The 20,172-nt window shown below is 38.9% G+C and overlaps 1 protein-coding gene across 2 annotated transcripts in view; it reads left to right on the forward strand.

Annotated features, from left to right (window-relative positions):
* lrch4 (leucine-rich repeats and calponin homology (CH) domain containing 4) overlaps positions 1-20,172 on the forward strand; it is an 80,717-nt gene that overhangs the window by 25,915 nt on the left and 34,630 nt on the right. For both annotated transcript variants that reach the window (XM_059354564.1, XM_059354563.1), the window contains exons 2-6: positions 13,650-13,794; positions 15,802-15,931; positions 16,649-16,754; positions 18,998-19,244; positions 19,857-19,953. In XM_059354564.1, the coding sequence (XP_059210547.1) occupies positions 13,650-13,794; positions 15,802-15,931; positions 16,649-16,754; positions 18,998-19,244; positions 19,857-19,953 (725 nt within the window). The remainder of the gene's footprint in view (positions 1-13,649; positions 13,795-15,801; positions 15,932-16,648; positions 16,755-18,997; positions 19,245-19,856; positions 19,954-20,172) is intronic.

Genomic DNA, 20,172 nt, shown 5'->3' on the forward strand with positions numbered 1-20,172 from the left:
GGCTCCAAGCTAACTTTTTGCCCAAAGAGTACATGTGCTCATGAATGAAAATAAATAGGAACGCAGAACAACACTTTGGACTACAGTGAAAAATGAGTAACAGTTTTTAGGGGCATAGGGGTTAGAGGTTTATCTGTAAACTAATCACTAGGGTAATTATAAAATTAGATTTGTTTCAGAATTAAACTTGTAAATTGCACCAATATAATTTCATTTTGCATGTGTAATTAATATGTAAAAAATATACTAGCTACATATACTAACAACTATACTATAATTAATATATCCCAACTCCCAGAGAAGAAGAATATGACCAGAGTTGCAGTCCAGCACAAATGTATTTTTAACACAACAGGTAGTTTCTCTTCAGGGTGAGCACGGCCAAAACAACAAACAAAATATCTTTTAATTGCAACTGACTTACCTAACCACAAATAAAAAGTTTAAAAGTAAATACAGGGGTCTTACCTGCCTCACTGACATAAAACAGGAGAAAAGGTTCCCACACAGAGAGGCTACTCTGGCGGTTCATAACGAGGAGTGGGTGCTGCCGGCAGCTCCTCCCCCGTCCCAAAGCACTCACAAGCGGCCCATTCCTCCCGCAGCAGTCCCTCCCAGCTGCAGTCAGAGCAGGAGATGTTAACCCCTCAGCGTCCAGTCTGCAAATGATGCAAAGTCGCTGCTGGCGGGCTTACAGTTAGTGTCTCTTTTGGGTCACTTTTGCCGGTCCCGAGGCCGGAGATGTCCATGGGGTCTATTGAGATTTTTTGTATCATTGCAGAAAATCAGCTCTGTGGCAAACACACGTTTCTGTACTTACGTGTTTTGCTCAGCAGGATAATCTTCACAAATGAACCCCACTTTTATGATGTTTGAAGCATTAATGCAGCAAACAGAAGTAAAAAGCTAACCTTATGCTATAGTGAACTACACCACGGTCGCATGACTTTAACGTCAATACCATTAGCTTCACACGGTCTCTAACAAGCTAACCAGCCGTTTTGACAAGCTAGCAAAACTGTAGCTGAATAAATTGTTTATTAAACTAATCTACAATGTACAAGAGTTTGCAAGAGAAAAACACGACTAGAGGCTGTAAGACTAGTGAGAGAGTCTCTGTCCATGTCTGGCTTGATGACATTTAATGTCCCCCACAACCACTGTAGTCTCATTTAGCCACTTGTTAGCAACCGCCTTTTTAAGGACCCATAAAAACTTTAAAATTCACTAGTTGGGGGATTTACTAATTGATTATATGTTGTACAACAATTAATCAAATGTCTCTTCAGCTGGTGTTAACCACAGACCTTATTTCAGGCATCTAACCACCAACCCATTCTCAATCCTCATTGAGTCAAAGAGGTTAGACCCCAGGGCGCTAACATGCTAACTTACTTCCTGGTTTAAGAACTCATTCCCGTTGAGCCCATGTGAAACAAAAAGTTTCACCATGCTTGTTACCCAAGTGGGTCATTTCTGTATTATTAATGAGTTTATTGCATTTATTTACTAATGTATTCTATTAAGTTACATAGAGACGACACATTTGCTGACCCATCACTAGACAGCCACAATTAGAGACTAGCTAATGAACAGCAATTAGCAGCTAAAGAGACAGATGTGTGTCTCAGGGCTTGGTGAACAATATCAACAATATCTAACATTTGCTAACATTAGCCACCATAAACAGCTTGCCATACCTGACCAAGTAAGACTATAGCTGCAGAGCATTGTATTGAGCAGTGATGTCTTTTATTGCTTATAAGTCAACCTTTTATTTCCACCAAATATGGTCGCATTGTTGACTAGCATGGTGGGTTTCTGGTCGCAAGTATTCTAAGAAATACTTTTGACAAGCTAAGTCAGTTGATGGCTGTTGGACAGGCTTTGTAAACAGCAGCATTTGAAGTCCATCCGTATTGCTTTCCCTGTGACTCAGTTATTTCTGGGTTTGCAGAGACAGGTCTTTCCCAACAGTCCCTTCAGCCTCGTGGAGCAGTAAAGAGCACCTCTTTTTGTTGAGTCACTCCTTTCAGGGGTTTTGTTGTCTTGGCATCATCCTGGTTGGCCTCTTTGTGTTTTTCATCCTCTCTCTGGCTGCTCCTCAGCTCCTTTGTCCACGCTCTCCCGCTGGTATTATCTGCCTGTTACTCATTCACCCCACCCCACCCTCTGTACCGTTTTTTTCTTTTTTCTTTTTACAAACCTCACCTTCCTTCGTCATAATCCGATATGAGTAGAGTTTCATTTTGTGAACACACAACACGCTTCTCGACACACAGGGAGGCCCAGGGTCCCTCTTTTCTTCCATTTCAGTGTCACGCTGAGGGCCGAGTGTGACTGTGTGTTTCTTGGCTGAGTGACGTGGAATATATTTTCAAGCTTGCTGCTTAAAATTGACATTGTTGGTACGTCATCATCGCCACTCAGCTTAGTTTTAAAATCTGCAAGCGTGAACAAGTTTGACCTAATCAGCTAAGCTAAGCCAAGAGAATTGAAGAGAGGTCGTTTTTTTTTCTCCCCATTATTCATCATCTTTGCACACCAAGGTTGAGGAAGAAAAGCAAGAATTTATCAGCATCGATTTACTTCCTTTTTCACCTTTTACTTCCTGTAAGTTATGGTTATGTGATTATCCTAGAGGTCACAGCAGCTCATTTTATACAGTGAGGTCGAGACTGAAGAAATGGCCTCACTCCAATGAACTGGCTACTACTGATGACTAACATCATCCCACATGAAGAAAACTGGGCTCATTGAATCCACAAGAGTCTCAGCTTCCCACTGATACCCAGTTTATGTAATTCACAGCCTGTTTAGGGACCTCAGTAGTAGGGCTGGGCGATATGGACCAAAAGTATCGATATACGGTATATTTCCCGATATTTTTATCGCAAAGTGAGAGCAAATGTTCAGTCAAAGTCAAAGCCAAATATGACATGTCCCAAGTAGTTTTGAAGTGTATAAAGTGCACATTTAAATAAAGAAATATAGCTTAAATAAAAATAGTCTATGAAATAAAATAGGCGTATCTTTTTCTGACATATATATATATTAGCAAAGAATAACGAACATTACAAAAGAACTAAATATGACAAACCCTAGTAAGGCCAGAATTTACATATAAAGAAAAAAAAAATTGAACTATATCGATATGCGATATGGTCTTATTCCATATCCCATTTAAAAATATATCGATATATTTTTTATATCGATATATCTGTATTTGAATATTTGTGTATACTGATTAGGGCTGGGCGATATATCGATATATTTTTTATATCGATATATCGCCCAGCCCTAATCAGTATACACAAATATTCAAATACAGTCGACGGAAATGGAAAATTCTACTACATGAGAAAAACTATGTGGCTTTTGCATAAAGTAAAAAAATATCTATGTACAGAGGAGACTTGTGGGAACCCAGAGAGCCTATTTTCATTGTAATAGCATGTGAGAGGTCACATCACTACTTTGAAAATCACCATGAAACATAAAAAAAGTAGCCTAACTTTGCAGCGTTATTTCAACAACTTACCGACACGATATCATGATGCATGCATCATAATATTGTGTCGCCTATAGATACCTTAGATCTTCTAGTTTCATATGATACCTGTAACTCCAGTATATTCCTAAAATTGAGCACGCTACAGCCTCCGAAAAATTACTATTACTCACTATTTTCGCCGTTTTTTAGAACTCTGTCCCAACCCTAAAGCAGGTAAAGCGTTCAGAAACCTGATATCTTATTTTTGAAGGAATTTGAAAACACAAAAAATAGAAAGAAGACTGAAAAATGAAAAGGAACATCTCAAAGTATTTTACAGTCCAGTGTAACAGCCCTGCCGTGAATACTATATCATTTAGGTTTGCAGTTTTTATTGCTTTTTAGACTGTGTTAAAAGAGTTGATTAAACTCTGGCTGTTTGTGTAACAAATGAAAAAGAGAGCTTGAGAGAGAATTTATAACTACCCACTTTCACACCTCTACACACATGGCCATTTGCTGTGTGAAGTGGGCTTGCTTGTTACATTGTTGGTTTTCAGAAAAAAATCAACAAGATCTCCCACCCTCCAGGGCCAGTGTTTGGTTCATTCCCAGCCCTCATTCAGATATAATATGTTTGTTTTTGAGTGGTATCATTTGTGAGCACAGAGTTTGATTATTGGTGTGTCTCTACTAGCAACAAAATTAGTCAGCGATGCAATTTGTAGCTCCTACATGAATTTGTTGATGCACCAAGCAACACCCAATCACAAACAGCACCTGGTTGCCACCATAGCAACAAGAACTTGATTACTCTGTATTGGCCCAAAGCTTCTTATGGTACTAGCAGCTTACAGGAGCAGTGTTGTAACTTACAAAGGTATTAAGTTCTGCAATAGGTGAGGTTTTTATAGACAGTAACCAGTACTATGTGCAGGTGTGTAGTTTTTATTGGCTTATATTTTAAAATGTCAGCACCTTCTTTCTTGTGTTATGATTCAAATGCCAAATGAAACAAGTGCGGAACCGGAAAAATTGTGTCTGAAAACCTTTGAAGACTTGTGAAACTATTGTATTGTGTAATCTCGGCTGCAAAATGAAGTTAGATTTTGGAGCAGCAGGGTAAAGTCCTGGCTGATTATGTCAGTGTTTTGAATGGGGCCTGGGTGAGGCCTCAGGTTACGCAACACCATCTAGAATGTGAGACTGTTGTTGCCTGTATTTCCTTTGTTTTGGCATTGAAACTGTTTCAATGTACTGACGGGGTTTTTCTCAAGTGTTAAGAGACTTTACTAAAGTCCTGCTTACCAGAGTGTAGTTGAGGTCAGTGGGTCAGCAGTGATGCGTTTGAAGTGGATCCTCTTCCATCACATCCTGACCTGTAATTAGTCACAGTGCTGTGTGCTGACAGGTCAATCCTCCTTGTTCTGCTGATCCTTTGAAATCCTGTGTCTCTGTTTTAGAATGTATGACCTGATCTCATAGTTCCTGTAGGACACCTTCCCCTTGATTCAGAGTTTGGAAAGGTTGCAAACCTAATTTGATTTTAAAATACCAAAGCTTCTTTTATGAGAGGCAGACATCTGTAGTCCAATCAGTTAAATAATAAAGATATTTTTGTTTTTACCATTACACATTCTTACTAGGGCCGGGACTCGATTAAAAAACCCCCGAAATTAATCGCATTTTAATCGCATATAAATATTTGACCTGAGAACAGTGAGAAGTAATTTTTTTCACATGGATTTTTAGTATACCATTGAATAATGACTGAATACATAAGCTTAAGCAACAAAAATATTGTTTATTTTTGTTCAAGTCCAACAGACCAGTGCAATTTTTGCCATTAAGTGTAGCAATAGCATATTTAGAAATGTAGTACATTTCATAAATCCAGGTAGCCTATAGGTAGGTAGACCTTCTGTAAACTAGAATACTTTGGTTTTTGAAGTAAAACACAATCCACGCTAGCTACCACACTAGCCGCTAGCTGCTATATGTTTAGCATTGAGGTGATACTTGAGGCTCGATGTGCTGCGGTGATATGCAAATTCCTTGTTGCATAGCAACACAACCATGCTCTTATCGACGCTTCCATCCGTTGGTTTTTAGTAACAAAATGTCCCATCATCCACGGGGCCAACCAAAGGTCTCATCAGCTTCTTCCTTCATGTTCACTGTGGTTTGTTGTTGTCTGAACTCATGAACGCTAGTTGGTGCTCCAGTATAATCGGTCCGCCTGAAACGTGTTAATTTTTTGTAATTAATTAATCTTAATTAACGTGTTAAAGTCCCGGCCCTAATTCTTACTGATGTGTTTTCTGCAATGCACCTTATATTGTTCACTTCTCTGCACAGTTGGTGTCAGTTCAGCACCCCGCACTAAACTATTGTATCAACCTACATTTCTCTTGTGTTTTACCTGTAAGACACACATTTAATTGCCTTTGTTTTTATTTGTTTTTTTTATCTGTGATGTGAAATCATCAGCTTTTCACCCAGAGACGGACAAAGGAAAGTGTGCATCCTGCTCTTAGTTCAGTTTTCAAATCTGAGCACAACAGACATTTCTCCTGCCGGGCTGCTAACAGCGCTATCAACCGGACACTCTTTACTGCAAGAGAGGAGGTTGTAGCAGTGTTTGGTTCAGAACTAGTTTATTCAGCACTGGAGACACAAGTCCTGCTGTCCTGCCTCTACCCTGCCACACCATCCAGCATCATGCTGTCGTTTCCTTCACCTTCTCCACTTCCATCGCAGTTAGTTTTGTAGTTGGATCATTTTGAGACTGGGTTTGTAAAGTTCACAGCCTGCCACGCTGTTGCTCCTGCATTGCTCTGTGCACAGGAATGCAGCTAAAAAAAAGTGCAATGATTCAACTGGCAAATTGTGAGTAGACCCTGATGGGTAAATTCACAAAAAATGTATTGCAGCCACTGAGAGGAAAATAGAGGAAAAAGAGAAGTGAATAAGTTGTTTTTTTTTAGTAGTGAGGGTCATCATTATCATTCAACATGAAGCTGTGCTGCTAGCAGCTGCTGGCTATTTCAAGATAAATGAAGAAATGTAGTGTTTTAACAAAACAGATGATTTGGTGCGGCGTCAGCAAGTGATGTACTGGACCATTTCAATCGGATTCACATTTACCAGTCCATCTATATTCCAACCCACTTATTTGGTCATGAGCTTTGGGTAGTGATTGAAAGAATGAGATCACGGACACAAGCAGCTGAAACGAGGTTTCTCCGTAGGGTGGCTGGACTCAGCCTTAGAGATAGTGAGGAGCTCAGACAGGCCTCCCTGAGGGATTCCGTTGTTTCTGTCAATGTCCATCCATCCATCCATCCATCCATCCATCCATCCATCCATCCATCCATCCATCCATCCATCCATCCATCCACCAATGACCCCATCCATCCATCCATCCATCCATCCAACCAACCAACCATCCATCCATCCATCCATCCATCCACCAATGACCCCATCCATCCATCCATCCATCCAACCAACCAACCATCCATCTATCATCCATCCATCCATCCATTCATCCATCCATCCATCCATCCATCCATCCATCCATCCATCCATCCAACCATCCATCCATCTATCCATCCATCCATCCATCCATCCATCCACCCACCCACCAATGACCCCATCCATCCATCCATCCATCCATCCATCCATCCATCCATTTTACTCCGCTTATCCAGGGCGAGATATAATCCCTCCACCATGTTCTGGGTCTTCCCCGGGGCCTCCTACCAGTTGGACGTGCCAGGAACACCTCTAACGGGAGGCGCCTGGGAGGTATCCTTACCAGATACCCAAACCACCTCAACTGGCTCCTTTCGATGCGAAGGAGCAGCGGCTCTACTCCGAGCTCCCTCCGGATGTCTGAGCTCCTCACCCTATCTCTAAGGCTGAGCCCAGCCACCCTACGGAGGAAAAATAATTTCAGCTGCTTGTATCTGCGATCTCGTCCTTAATGTCATCCTTGAAATTTTGCCATTTGTGTGGCTTACCTTTTTTGGTAAATGGTAAATGGAGTGCACTTTTATAGCGCTTTTATCCAAATCGCTTTACACTACACACTACGCTCATTCACCCGTTCATACACACATTCATACTGGTGGCAGAGGCTACCAGGGCACACTGGTGCCACCATTGGGAATTCATTCACACACCGATGAACGCAGCATCGGGAGCTTCGACATGTAGGCTGCCATGGTCGGGGATCGATCAATTTTTTTTAATGAATATAGCTCAATAGTTATGTAAAGGGTGACTTCCCAGCTGAATCCCACCTACAAAGTTCCAGCTGGTCAAATGTATTTCCCCCCATTTTTCCAACAAATCTTAACTTGGACCACATCCCATCTGGCTTTTTTCCACCACCGTCAATTCAGTCAATGGACCTTGAGTTAAGTAACTTAACCACTTGAGAAAATACATAAAGGTCGGCCTTTTTGTTTGCATCAGGCAGGGAAAGCAAGTCTAATCTATCACAAACTCACTAAAACAGCAGCTGTGAGCTGTTTCAGCTGGATCTAGACAATTTGGAAACAAAATGCAAGGGCCAGTGTGAGTCAGCTCTTTAACCGGAAGAATCTTCGTTCTTGTCATCATGACATGTTGGCTGGCCTCCTCTTCATGCTGCTTTGTTGAGCCGACAGAGTTGGTGCTGGACCATACAGCATGCCTGTTTAAAGTCAGTGCCCCGCTGTCTGAACCATGGCCAGCCAGTGCCCATTCCACAGCACATACTTTTTCCCATGTTGCCAATAGTGAATGAGCTACTGGGGCATTTGGGCCAACATGCCTCTTGGGGGGGGAAAAGAGAGCAGGGAAAGGCAGTGTGTGTGTGTGTTTGTGCATTCCTATGTCTTTGTACTTAAGACCAAATATGGGCCATATCTGTAGTAATGTAGCATGGGTTTGGATACGATAAGAGCTGGAATGTAATTAGATTCTGTCTTAAAGTTAGGGAGTGATTGAAGTCAGTGCAAGGTGCACATACGTATAGTATTTAAAATTTTGTGCGTGAATGTGTGCGTAGCAAATACAACCAGGAATCCCAAAAAGTTGAGATGCTGTGAAAAACACAACAAACACAGAAGGCAGTGATGTGCAAATCATTTGCGACCTACATTCAATTGAATGCAGTACAAAGACAAGATATGGTCTCAAACTGGGAAAGTTTTGGTTTTTGTATACTCTATTCTAAATTTAATGCATTCATTGATTCAATTTAAGTTTTACAGTGTCCCATTTTTATTTAAAATTGGGGTTGTACCTTTGCCTATTGCAGATTTTTTTTTCCATTCAAACCCTCACCTCCTTCTCAAATCAAACTGGAGCTCCTAGATATCTGGTTGTCTTTTTCAACAATGAATACAGGGCTATACAACCTTTCCATCCCCCAGAGCACACACACACACACACACACACACACACACACACACACAGCTATTTCCACCCCCATCTTATGTTCAGACAGCTCCCCTCCAGCTATGGGACAGTAAAGACAGAGAAAAATCCAGCTTCAGACCACTGTACAGGCACTATTACTTTTACACACTCTTAGATTGAACCTTGTCTGTATATGTCACAGGAAATGGTCCTGATAGTAAAACACTGTCTGGTTTCTTTGTTCATGCTTACATTAATGAGTGTGGCTAGCACAAGTACTTGTGCTTTATTCCTCATTTCTTCTTTTTACTGGTGTCCTCTTTCTTATTCTGGCCATTTCTACTTGTTAGCTGTTCTAAGCTGTTTTTGGAGATCTGAAATGGGTTGGTTTGCCATCTTGTTTCTATATGTTGGTTGTTAAATTGGTTAATAGTTTAACTGTAGCTTGGTTAATGCTGAAACCTGCTTTTTCCCCTTTATCTGTTAATATAAATTTGTTGGTATTAGAATGTCAAAAAAATATGAAAATTACTCATTGCAATTTCCCAAATCAGTCTATCATCAGATTGCTGAATCCTGAATCCATCAAGGAAAAATGTTGCTTAAGTATACAATACATTTCTAAATAATGAAAATGCACAATGTGCCCTTTTTATTAGCCCATCAAACTGTAAATTACCAAAAGTCATAGATTGTTTTCTTTCTTTTTTGATTTTTTCAGTTTAAGTCTTCTAAATAAAGCCGGAACAAAGAGGGGAACTGCCCCCTCCTCCAGCCCTGCTGCTCCCAACAGCAATCAATAAACAGCCATTGGGCTGTCTGCCATTGACAGACTTCTGTCTCATCCCGCTGCCACTGAAAGCTCAGTGCTAATGGAGCTTTTTTGGAATCACTGCAGCTCCATAGAAAATCTATTGCTGCTTTATTTTGTCTTCTGCACACATTTTTTTTTATCCCACACTAAGCCTGATATAGAGCTTAATTTCTACAAGGAAGAGGATATGTTGGTGATATGGTTTATACTGAACAGGCCCATTCTGTCATTAGAACAGTTGTGCATAATCTACAATGGTGAATATATGGTCATATATTGTCAAAATGAACCAAATAAACTATTGTTGGCAAAAGTAATAACCTACTGATATTCTCAAGGGCTTTAAATGATTCCTTGACCCAGAAAATTTATTTTTTGACACAAAGATTGACATTTTAAGTGGCTTGGAAGATATACTGGTTCTCATAGACTTTATATGGGTGCCATATCCGTTCCGGAATCTTGATGAAGTGGCTCCTACCAAAAATTGAAACCTATGGTCATAGAGAGCACAAAAATGTGGTGCTTTTGTCCGGTGTGTCCCCATTCTTCTCAAATCTGGTCCTAAGCCGCCTGACTAGAAGAAGAGGCCATGCTTGTAAGGTAGAAGAAAGGAAAGAAAATAAGGAGACGGAAAATAGAGAAGATGGTGGAAGATGATGTTCACAATCAAACACAATCAATCTGTGTTTCAAAAATAGATCGATCTGTCTTGATTATTCAAATACTCATCCATCCATCCATTTTCCTCCGCTTATCCGGGGCCGGGTCGCGGGGGCAGCAGGATAAGTAGGGCATTCCAGACGTCCTTCTCCCCAGCCACAACGTCCAGCTCCTCCTGGGGGCCCCAAGGATTTCCCAGGGCAGTCAAGAGATGTAATCCCTCCACTGTGTTCTGGGTCTTCCCATGTACTGTATAATAAAAAGATGAATCAATTAAAAAAATAGTTACTGGTTAATTTTCCGTCAATTGACGTTTTGTTCCAGCTCAATTAAAAATGACAGTCCCACCAAATCATGACTAAATAGCTCTACCACAAGCCCAATTCCCCAAAAATTGGGATTTTGTGAAAATGTTTTGATGAAAATGCTGAGAAACCCCCTTATTGTCAATATATACTTAAGCATACGCCACCCAGAGGATGCTCTGAATGCTCCAGGTCTCTAGTTTGTGGTTGTAAAGTTTCATGAGGCTGTGATTATCCTAGAGGTCACAGCAGCTAATTTTATACACTGAGCTCAAGTTTCAATAGATGGTCTCATTACAGTGAACTCTGGGCTCATTGAATCCACAAGTCCACGAGTCTCAGCTCTCCATTCATTCTCGATTTATGCAATTCCAAGACACCATTATACAGAAATAATAATAATAACTTTATTTGTATAGCACCTTTTTTAAAACAGCAGTTTACAAAGTGCTTCGACAGAGAGCAGTTAAAAACACAGAGAATGATGCCATGAGGCCAAAAACAATTCTTACATTAAAAGAAAAACAATAAGAGACAGAGCAGGAACAATCACAAGACATTCTTAGATACACAGAAAATAAAAGGTAAAAGGAGTAAAGAAGTAAAAAGTGAAGAAGTAAAAAGGAGTGGAGAGATAGAAAGCATTACATAAAAGCAAGTCTATAAAAGTGGGTTTTAAGAAGTGATTCAAAAGAAGTGACTGACTCAATCGCCTTATCTCCTCGGGCAGCTTGTTGTGGAGAAAGCCTGGTCACCTTTGGTTTTCAATTTTGACTTTGGAAAGGTCAGAAAGGCATCACCAGAGGATCTAAGGATGTGGCTCGGCTCGTATGGAGTTAGTCATTCTTTTTTTTTCATATATATCTTTATTGGGTTGTCAGGACATAATACATATTCAATCAGAAAAGGTACAATTCACCCATTTTTCCCCCTTTTAGAACAACCCCCCGCCCCCGAACCAGAGAGTTACATTCACAAAAAATAAGCAAAAAACAATAAATAGTAATGATAATGAGAAAATACAACTCTCTCCCCCTCAAAGAAAGACAGGAGGGGTGAACAGTAGCCAAATAAACAATAATAAAAAACAAAACAAAAAATATATATATACATATATATATACATTCACACATACATACATACATACACATGTATACATACATACACATAAAACCAAACAAATAATAATAATATTGAATAAATAAATAAAATAAAAAGGGACATTTAGAGGAGATATACAGAATGCTTGGAAAAAACAAACTATATACTATAGCTATAGCTATAACAATTTGTGTATGTCGTGCCTAGAGTTTGACCAGGAGTTAGTAATTCTGTTAAATAGCTAGCAGCCAGACCTGAAAGAGCTTTAAAAGTGATCAGTAAAATCTTAAAATCAATCCTAAAATGAACAGGGAGCCATCGCAAATAAGCTGAAATCGGGGTGATGTGATGTAGTCTGTTATAACCGGTAAGAAGCCGAGCTGCTGCGTTCTGAACCAGTTGGATATTCAAATATAACTGTAAAACTTACACATTTGAACTGTCTGAGAAAAACTGTATTTTTTTGTTAAAAAGTACATGGGATTAGTAGAAAGTGAAGTCTGTAAAGGGGAGACTCATTAGGGATGTTAATCACAGGTTTCATCACCACATGATATTAGATCAATTGATTGGACAACGATATGATATTTGCCAATATCACAAAGTCTGCCTCGATACCACTTAGATTCTGTTCGATTCCGGGGCCTGCACATTAGACACAACCTGTTTATATCAACTCAGAAAAATCAAATATGATTTTACCATTTTATGTTCTGAGCTCTTCCATATGTTTAAATGAAAAATAATCCATATCGTTCCACCCCTAGTACTCATGTTGGTACCCATCGAATCTATTTTCATTCAGATTTCTTGAAGTAAGAGGTCAAGGGACCCCTTTGTAAAGGGGCATGCCAGTTCTTCCAAAATTCAGCTCTCAGCAGCATTTATTTTGACAAAAAGCATTTTCAAGGAGTTGAAGTGGTTAAGCTGAACTATTGTGGCAACAAGACTAAAATATAACATCCACAAACTAGGGAGAAATTGCCCTTGTTGAAGGAATTATATCATGTTAAGTGAAACTGTACGAATAGACCATACACTGATAGAGAATATGCATCTTCATTTTGAATTGGGTGTCCATGTACCCTTCAATGAGAATGGCCCAGATACAGTTACTCTGCAAACAAGAGAGCAGGAAGCAGCCAATTGCAGCTATTTCTGGAAACCCTCACCCAGTTTGGTCAGGAGTTGAATGTTCATCTTGCCAAGATTCTGTCACAGCAGTGTGGGCTCCCTGCTTTGAGCTATTTGTTCATTTTAGGCTGGTCGTTTGTGTTTCAGTTGGAATTACAAAATGATCACAGAAAAGGTGCATTAATTGCTGGAAACAAAAGAGCTGTAACAAAAGATTCTATCAAGGGCTGTCGTGGGAAGTCTAGGATTGGGACCATTCTTTTCTGTCTCTTTTGAATACTCCATATTATGGAAGTACCAGATATCTAGTATGGATTCCATTAATATCCATTCTTTGCCAGTTGTTTGGTCTTAAGGGCTAAAATTGTTTATTTTACCTAGTTTGGAAATTTCTCTTTCTAAAATGTTTCACCTGTACACCACAGTTTGCTGAAGTGGTTTATAGATGTGTGTGAAAAAGCATTTCACTCCAGAAATCATGAAAAGTCTGAATATTCAATTTTCCAATCTTGCAAAATTGTAAATCTGTCCCAAAATAATTATGTTATCATTTTCTCTACTGAATTCCCAGCCCTTAATCAAGTGCTCTCAAAAACTCTGAGAGTGAAACTTTGAGTATTATTGTTTTCTAGTTCCCACTAGTGAATGTCCATTGTTTTTGGTAGTAGTTTGAATACTGGAGAAACTCTCATGGACCAGTCTAATGTTTACTGATTTTGTGTGTTGTCAGATCTGTCCAAGAACCGCCTGTGTGAGTTGCCGGAAGATCTTTGTCAGTTCATCTCTCTGGAGACCCTGAGCCTTTATCACAATGGGATGCGTTCACTGTCCTCCAGCCTGGGCAACCTCCAGGCCCTCACCTACCTCAACCTCAGGTAAGTCAACACCAGACTCACACTCTATTTCCCCTTGTTCTGTTTTTAATCTCCCCATTTAAACCAGTTTTACAGGGGTTTAAACGTTCATAGTTAGACATGTTTACTTACTTGATTCCTGTGGTCTATGTCTAGTACCTTCAGGTTGAATGCACTTATTGTAAGTCGCTTTGGACAAAAGCGTCTGCTAAATGACATGTAATGTAATGTTCCCTTTGATTTTTTTACCCTTGATAAACATTATCACTGTCAAAACACTGATGGTTCCATCTCCTGAAGTCTGATCTTCTCTGATAAAGAATCTTATGTGTTTGTTACAACTTGGGCCCAAGTTTTGGCCATCACTTCAGTCTGCGCGATAGCTCATATTGGTGCATCCCAAAGGTTTGTAATTGTACTACATTGCAGAAAAACTGTGTACACACAACTGTGATAAGTACAGTACTGTAGGTCAAAGTTGGAAAAACAAAGGCCCAGCTCACAATTCTGGGCTGTGAAGCCAATTTGATATAGTGACTAAACAGTTTTATTACAACTTCCGGGTATAATAACATTGGGCCCAAGGTCACCCTTTCGCAAGGCCAGGCTAAATTAAATGCTAATGCGCTTGTTCTATGTGCCATAGATGAGGAAGACCTCGGTAATTTTAAGCACAGGAATTAAATTTTGCTTAATGTGCCACGAGGCTGTTCATTGGAAATGAACGGGGCCCCAACCCCAACACTTTATCATATTCTCTTGATCCATCCATGGTAATAACTCATGAATAAATCCCAAGTTGTGATACATTGTAATTTTCGTTTAAAAGTTGCACTTTATCACACCAAAAAGACGGCAGTCAAGACTTTGCATCCATTTCACAGTTTGCAAAGTGTTGCAAGCACAGTAACTGCATTTGAACTTCAGTGTTTGTTTATGTTTAAGGTGTAGACGGGACGTACAATTCCTGTTCAAACCTTCTTACAACAACAGAACTATACTGACAGTCCAGGTGGCTGGTAACACTGTTGGCAAAAGTGTAGACTCTAGGGCTGGGCGATATGTCGGTGTAAAAGATATATTGATATATTTAAATGTGATATGGAATTAGACCCTATCGCATATATCGATATAGTTCAAATTTGCACTGTGATCCTTGCTCCAGGCAAGCTGTAGCTTTATTTAAGATATTTGTTTATTTGAATGTGCACTTCACGTAGCTTTGACTTTTTTTAAAAAAGGTACCCCTGTTGTTATACAGTATTTATGTTCACTTAAGTAAACGGTGACGTGTCATATTTGGCTTTGACTTTGACTGAACATTTGCTCTCACTTTGAGATAAAAACATCGGGATATAAATCATATATTGATATTCAGCCTAAATATATCTGGATATGACTTTTGGTCCATATCACCCAGCCCTAGTAGACTGAAAGGAAATATAGAGTGTATAATACAAATAAACTATTACAAATACAAATGTGTCATATACAGTCCTGTGAAAAATTCTTAGGCAGGTGTGGAAAACATACCTAGAAGAATTGATGCTGGTTTGAAGGCAAGGGGTGGTTACACCAAATATTGATTGATTTAGATTTTTCTTCTGTTCAGTAACATTAGGAATATATGCCTTTTTTATTTTTATTTTTTTTATAGCACCCATGTTCCTCAGGGGTCAAAAAGGACCCCATGACATTTGACGGGTTTTAGGACATGTAGAAAAAAATATATTAACTACTTTTTTTCACCTTTTAAGGCAACTCATGACCAACAAATTGATATATAATTTTCATATTTTTTCATTATTATTGGTCAATTTTAGTCAAATATAGAAAATTAGGCATTATTTCAAGAGAAAAAAAGTAATAAAACCTGAATTTTTCCCCCCAATAGTAATAGTTGGGGAAAAAATAAATAATGAAAAAAATATGAAATATATATATATATATATGTGTGTGCGTGTGTATATGCTAGGTGGTTAGCTCTTTTCTAACTAAAATATACTGTCTGTGTGCTTGTCTCCACAGTCGTAATCTTCTGTCCAGTTTACCCCCCTCGGTGTTTCAGCTTCCCCTGCTGCGAGTTCTCATAGTCAGCAACAACAAGCTGTGTTCACTGCCCGCCTCCATATACTCCCTCACACACCTCCGACAGCTGGTATGATGTACACTCTTACACTCCCACACTGTCTCACGTTCATATATCTGTGTGTAGAGCAGCAGTGTTAGGCAACTGATTTTATTTTTATGGTGATAGTGGGAGAATAAAAGTTAAATTCTACTTCTGCACACAGTATTTCCATACAGATCTTTTGATATCCTACAGGTTTCAAACGGACCCTATGGACTTTTACTGAGTTTAAAGCATGGTGTCTCAAGATCAATTTATAGATAGATAGATATACTTTATTTATCCCAAGCTGGGAAATTACAGTGTAGCAGCAGCATTACACACAGAGACAATAACAACACAATTAAATAGAAAGAACAACCTAGGCATACTTCAAGCAATAAAATATAAAAATACAATAAAATACAATAAAATGTAATGTAAACATAAAGTGTCTAAAGAAGGAGTATGTATTAAGGAGTAAATTCCAGTGCAGAATAAATATGAATATGCAGGATAAAAAAATAAATAAAAAAATAAAAAATAAAAATGTTGGTGCTATTGAATATGCAGGATAAAAATAGAAATGTTGGTGCTATAATGTGTATGTGTATATATGTGTATATATATGTGTATGTGTATATATAATGTGTATATATATATATATATATATATATGTATGTCTATAATGTGGTTCTGATGTAGTGAAACATGTAGCTGGTGAGTTTTGGTAAACCATATTCTCTCTGTGTCTTTCTTTACCAGGATGTAAGCTGTAATGAGCTGCAGTGTTTGCCTGCAGAGCTTGGCCAGCTAGAGTGTCTGAGGGACTTAAACTTGCGGAGGAACCAGCTCACCACTTTGCCTGAAGGTATGTACACTCTTCATCATCCATTGATCTCAAACCTTCTCTAGGTACCTCTTCCCCAAAATAAAGCTAGTGTGATCCTCTTAGCTCATATTTCTCAGTCCTCTTTTACCCCTTTACATCCAACGCAAACCTAGTTCTAGTGCTGGGCTGGTGCTGGTGCAGGTTTGCAGTTGGGGACGAACCTTTTTAGAACCTGTTTGCTTTTCCACAGGCTAGAGAGCCACATAATTACGTCACTGTATACGTCTGTTTACGTCTCAGCTCTCTGCAGCATTATAACAACAATGGCGGACATTATTGTCTCTTTACAAATGTACTTCCTGGCTTTGCGAGCCTTCATTGGCATCCAAACCACGACATGCACAACAAATTTGTTCTGCTTAGCTTGTGTTGATCACATTGCATTTTAACAAATTAAATTTAAATGAATTATAAATGAATGAATGATTATTATTGGAGATGATTAAGATATCTTCTACTTAACAGGTTTAAGGAAGCTTAATATTAGTGGATAACAGCTTAATGATAGCTCTGTATCATTGATTGAAATGTAGATCTCTTCAAGTTAGATGGCAATTGACCGTTCGCAAAAGTGCAGCCCCCTTAGTTACTGTTGCTATGCCCGTCAAGCCTTCAGGACCATCAGCAGACATGGAGCGGACCGGTGGTGCTTTAACAAGTGTTTTTGGAGTAACGTTAATACCTCCGCAAGGTACGCTGCCCAGTCACAAAATGCTACAAAGATTGAAATAAAACAACTTCATGTTGGCCTGTTAACATAGGCTATTGTTTGAAAGACAAGAAGTTAGCCTCTAGTTTTACATCACTTAATTGATTGTAAACATAACGTGATAATTTATATTAATAGTTAATGTGAAATTTTGATAGAATGTTAGCCAAAAGCCGGCCGATGTGGAGTTCTGTGACGCTAGCTATTAGCACTGTACAGCCCTGTATTATATTAAGCTCTTAGCATCATTGCTAGCTAGCTTAGCATGCTAACAGACGGTGTCATTAACATAAGTTTGTTGGACTAGTTCTGCACTAGTTGTGGTAAGAATTCTAGTTGAGAGGAACCACACCTGGTAAATCTGGTTTGGGTTATCTGATCTAACATAGCTAGACAATCGTTAGTTAGCTCATATTTGCTAGCTAGCAGCTTAACTCGGAGCAGACTTTGTGTCTGTTTTGATCTTTGATATATTAAATTGGGAGTGGGCTCTCCCACACTGTGTTTTGTAGAGTTTTGGAAAAGGGGAAAAACTACTCCTCCTGCTGAACTCTTAGGGTACCTGGTGTCAGATTTACAAATCCTGTATACACACACCGTGTCACCTTGTTGCTCAGAGCTCAAAGCTTGAAGGACCTTCTTCTCTTAGTTACATTTGCTAAGGTATGATTGGATGATGAGTGTTCGGGGGAGGAATTTTTCGAACGGTCAATTGAGTCATTATTGTGAGCTATTGATTGTTTACATGGGGAAGTATTGAGCTCCTTCCAACACTGCAAGTCTAATGGACCTTACACCATGAGTTGACCTCACTGTCCAGCTCAATAGAAGGACATGTACACTTCTTAAAGTTAACAGACTACCAGTGGACAGAAGCAGCTTGAACCATCTTTATCTAAGTTCAAACTTAGCCAAAACTTGCACAAGTTGGAAGTGTGTTTGATATAAATGGTAAATGGACTGCACTTATACTCTTGCACTTACTTGTCCTAGCGACCACTTGTCCAAGGATACTTCGACATGTAGGCTGCCATTGTTAGGGATCAAACCGCCGACCCTCCCAATCTACTATGAGATTTTCCCATTAATAAATTAAAACCAGCTTGCTAATCTATGTAATGGTTAACGTGAAGAGTACAAAAGATATTATGGAGTATGATGGACATATCTGATCTGATAATCTGAAATAGTGTTTAAAACTGATGTAAGCTGTTAGGCCTTAAATACACTAAAGGCAGGGTGACATTTAGGAGGATGGAATTAAGAGTACTATAACTGCTGACAAAGCAATTTATAACGTATTATAGTTAAGAAATCAACATTGCTTATGTGAAAGAAAAAACACCATGCTTATTAAACCACAAGGATGCACACAATGAATGTGAGAGAGAAAGTTCAAAAATTCAATTCATAAATTTTTATTTTTATTTTTAAAGGAATGACTATTGTGTGCGCATCAACAAGTTGTAAGACTATGACAAATACATAATTTCCCTCTCTTTGCACCATCCAGAAATATCTGAGCTCCCGCTTGTCCGGCTTGATGTGTCCTGCAACCGCATTTCCCATGTGCCCCTGTGCTACCGCCATCTCCGACATCTCCAGAGCATTTTGCTCGACAACAACCCGCTGCAAATGCCACCTGCACAGATCTGCTCCAAGGGCAAATACCACATCTTCAAGTACCTCAACATGGAAGCCTGCAAAAGGAGCCAGGAGGAGCTGGAGAGACACCTGAGGCCCACTGGGTTCAACAGCTGGTGAGGAGTCTGGAGAAAGACTGCAGTGCAAACTTGCACCACAACTAGAGATGTTGCAATTCTAAGTTATGGATAAACTGTGCACCAAGAAATAGTTGTAGTACTTACTAAACATACAAACTTTTTTTTTTAATCATATATATATATATATATATATATATATATATATATATATATATATATATATTTATATTTTTTTATATATATATATTTATATTTTTTTATATATATATATTTATATATATATATTTATATATATATATTTATATATATATATATATGTGTATTTATATATATATTATATAAATTTATATATATATTTATATTTATATATTTTTATATATATATATACACACACAATGTAGTATGGGGAAATGGATGATAAAGGCATCCATTTCCGTACAGTGAAAGTGTATTTTAATTATGAGGAAGCAGAAAGAAGAAACTTGATTGAACCATTTTAGCTGCCTAAGAGAAGAGCTCCAATCTGGAAATGAGAAAAACACGAGTCACTGCCCTTTAGACTAATGAACCACTAAGTAGCAGTCAATTAACAAGACCTCCGTGTATTTGTTTGTGTGTGTAATGTGTGTTCTACATGTCTCCCTGCAGTCTGTCAGACCAGGAGCTGTTCACAGGTCAGTTTGGAGGGCTAGATTCTGGCTTTAACAGTGTGGACAGCGGCAGCAAACGGTGGTCTGGGAATGAGGTAAAGCTACTGGACACGCTCAGTTATATATACACTGCACCAACACATGTCCTTGAGTGACTACAGTACAGGCCAAAAGTTTGGACACACACCTTCTCATTCAATTCGTTTTCTTTATTTTCATGACTATTTACATTGTAGATTCTCACTGAAGGCATCAAAACTATGAATGAACACATATGGAATTATGTACTTAACAAAAAAAGTGTGAAATAACTG

This window comes from Centropristis striata, chromosome 17 (genome assembly GCF_030273125.1).
Source record: "Centropristis striata isolate RG_2023a ecotype Rhode Island chromosome 17, C.striata_1.0, whole genome shotgun sequence".
NCBI lineage: Eukaryota > Metazoa > Chordata > Actinopteri > Perciformes > Serranidae > Centropristis > Centropristis striata.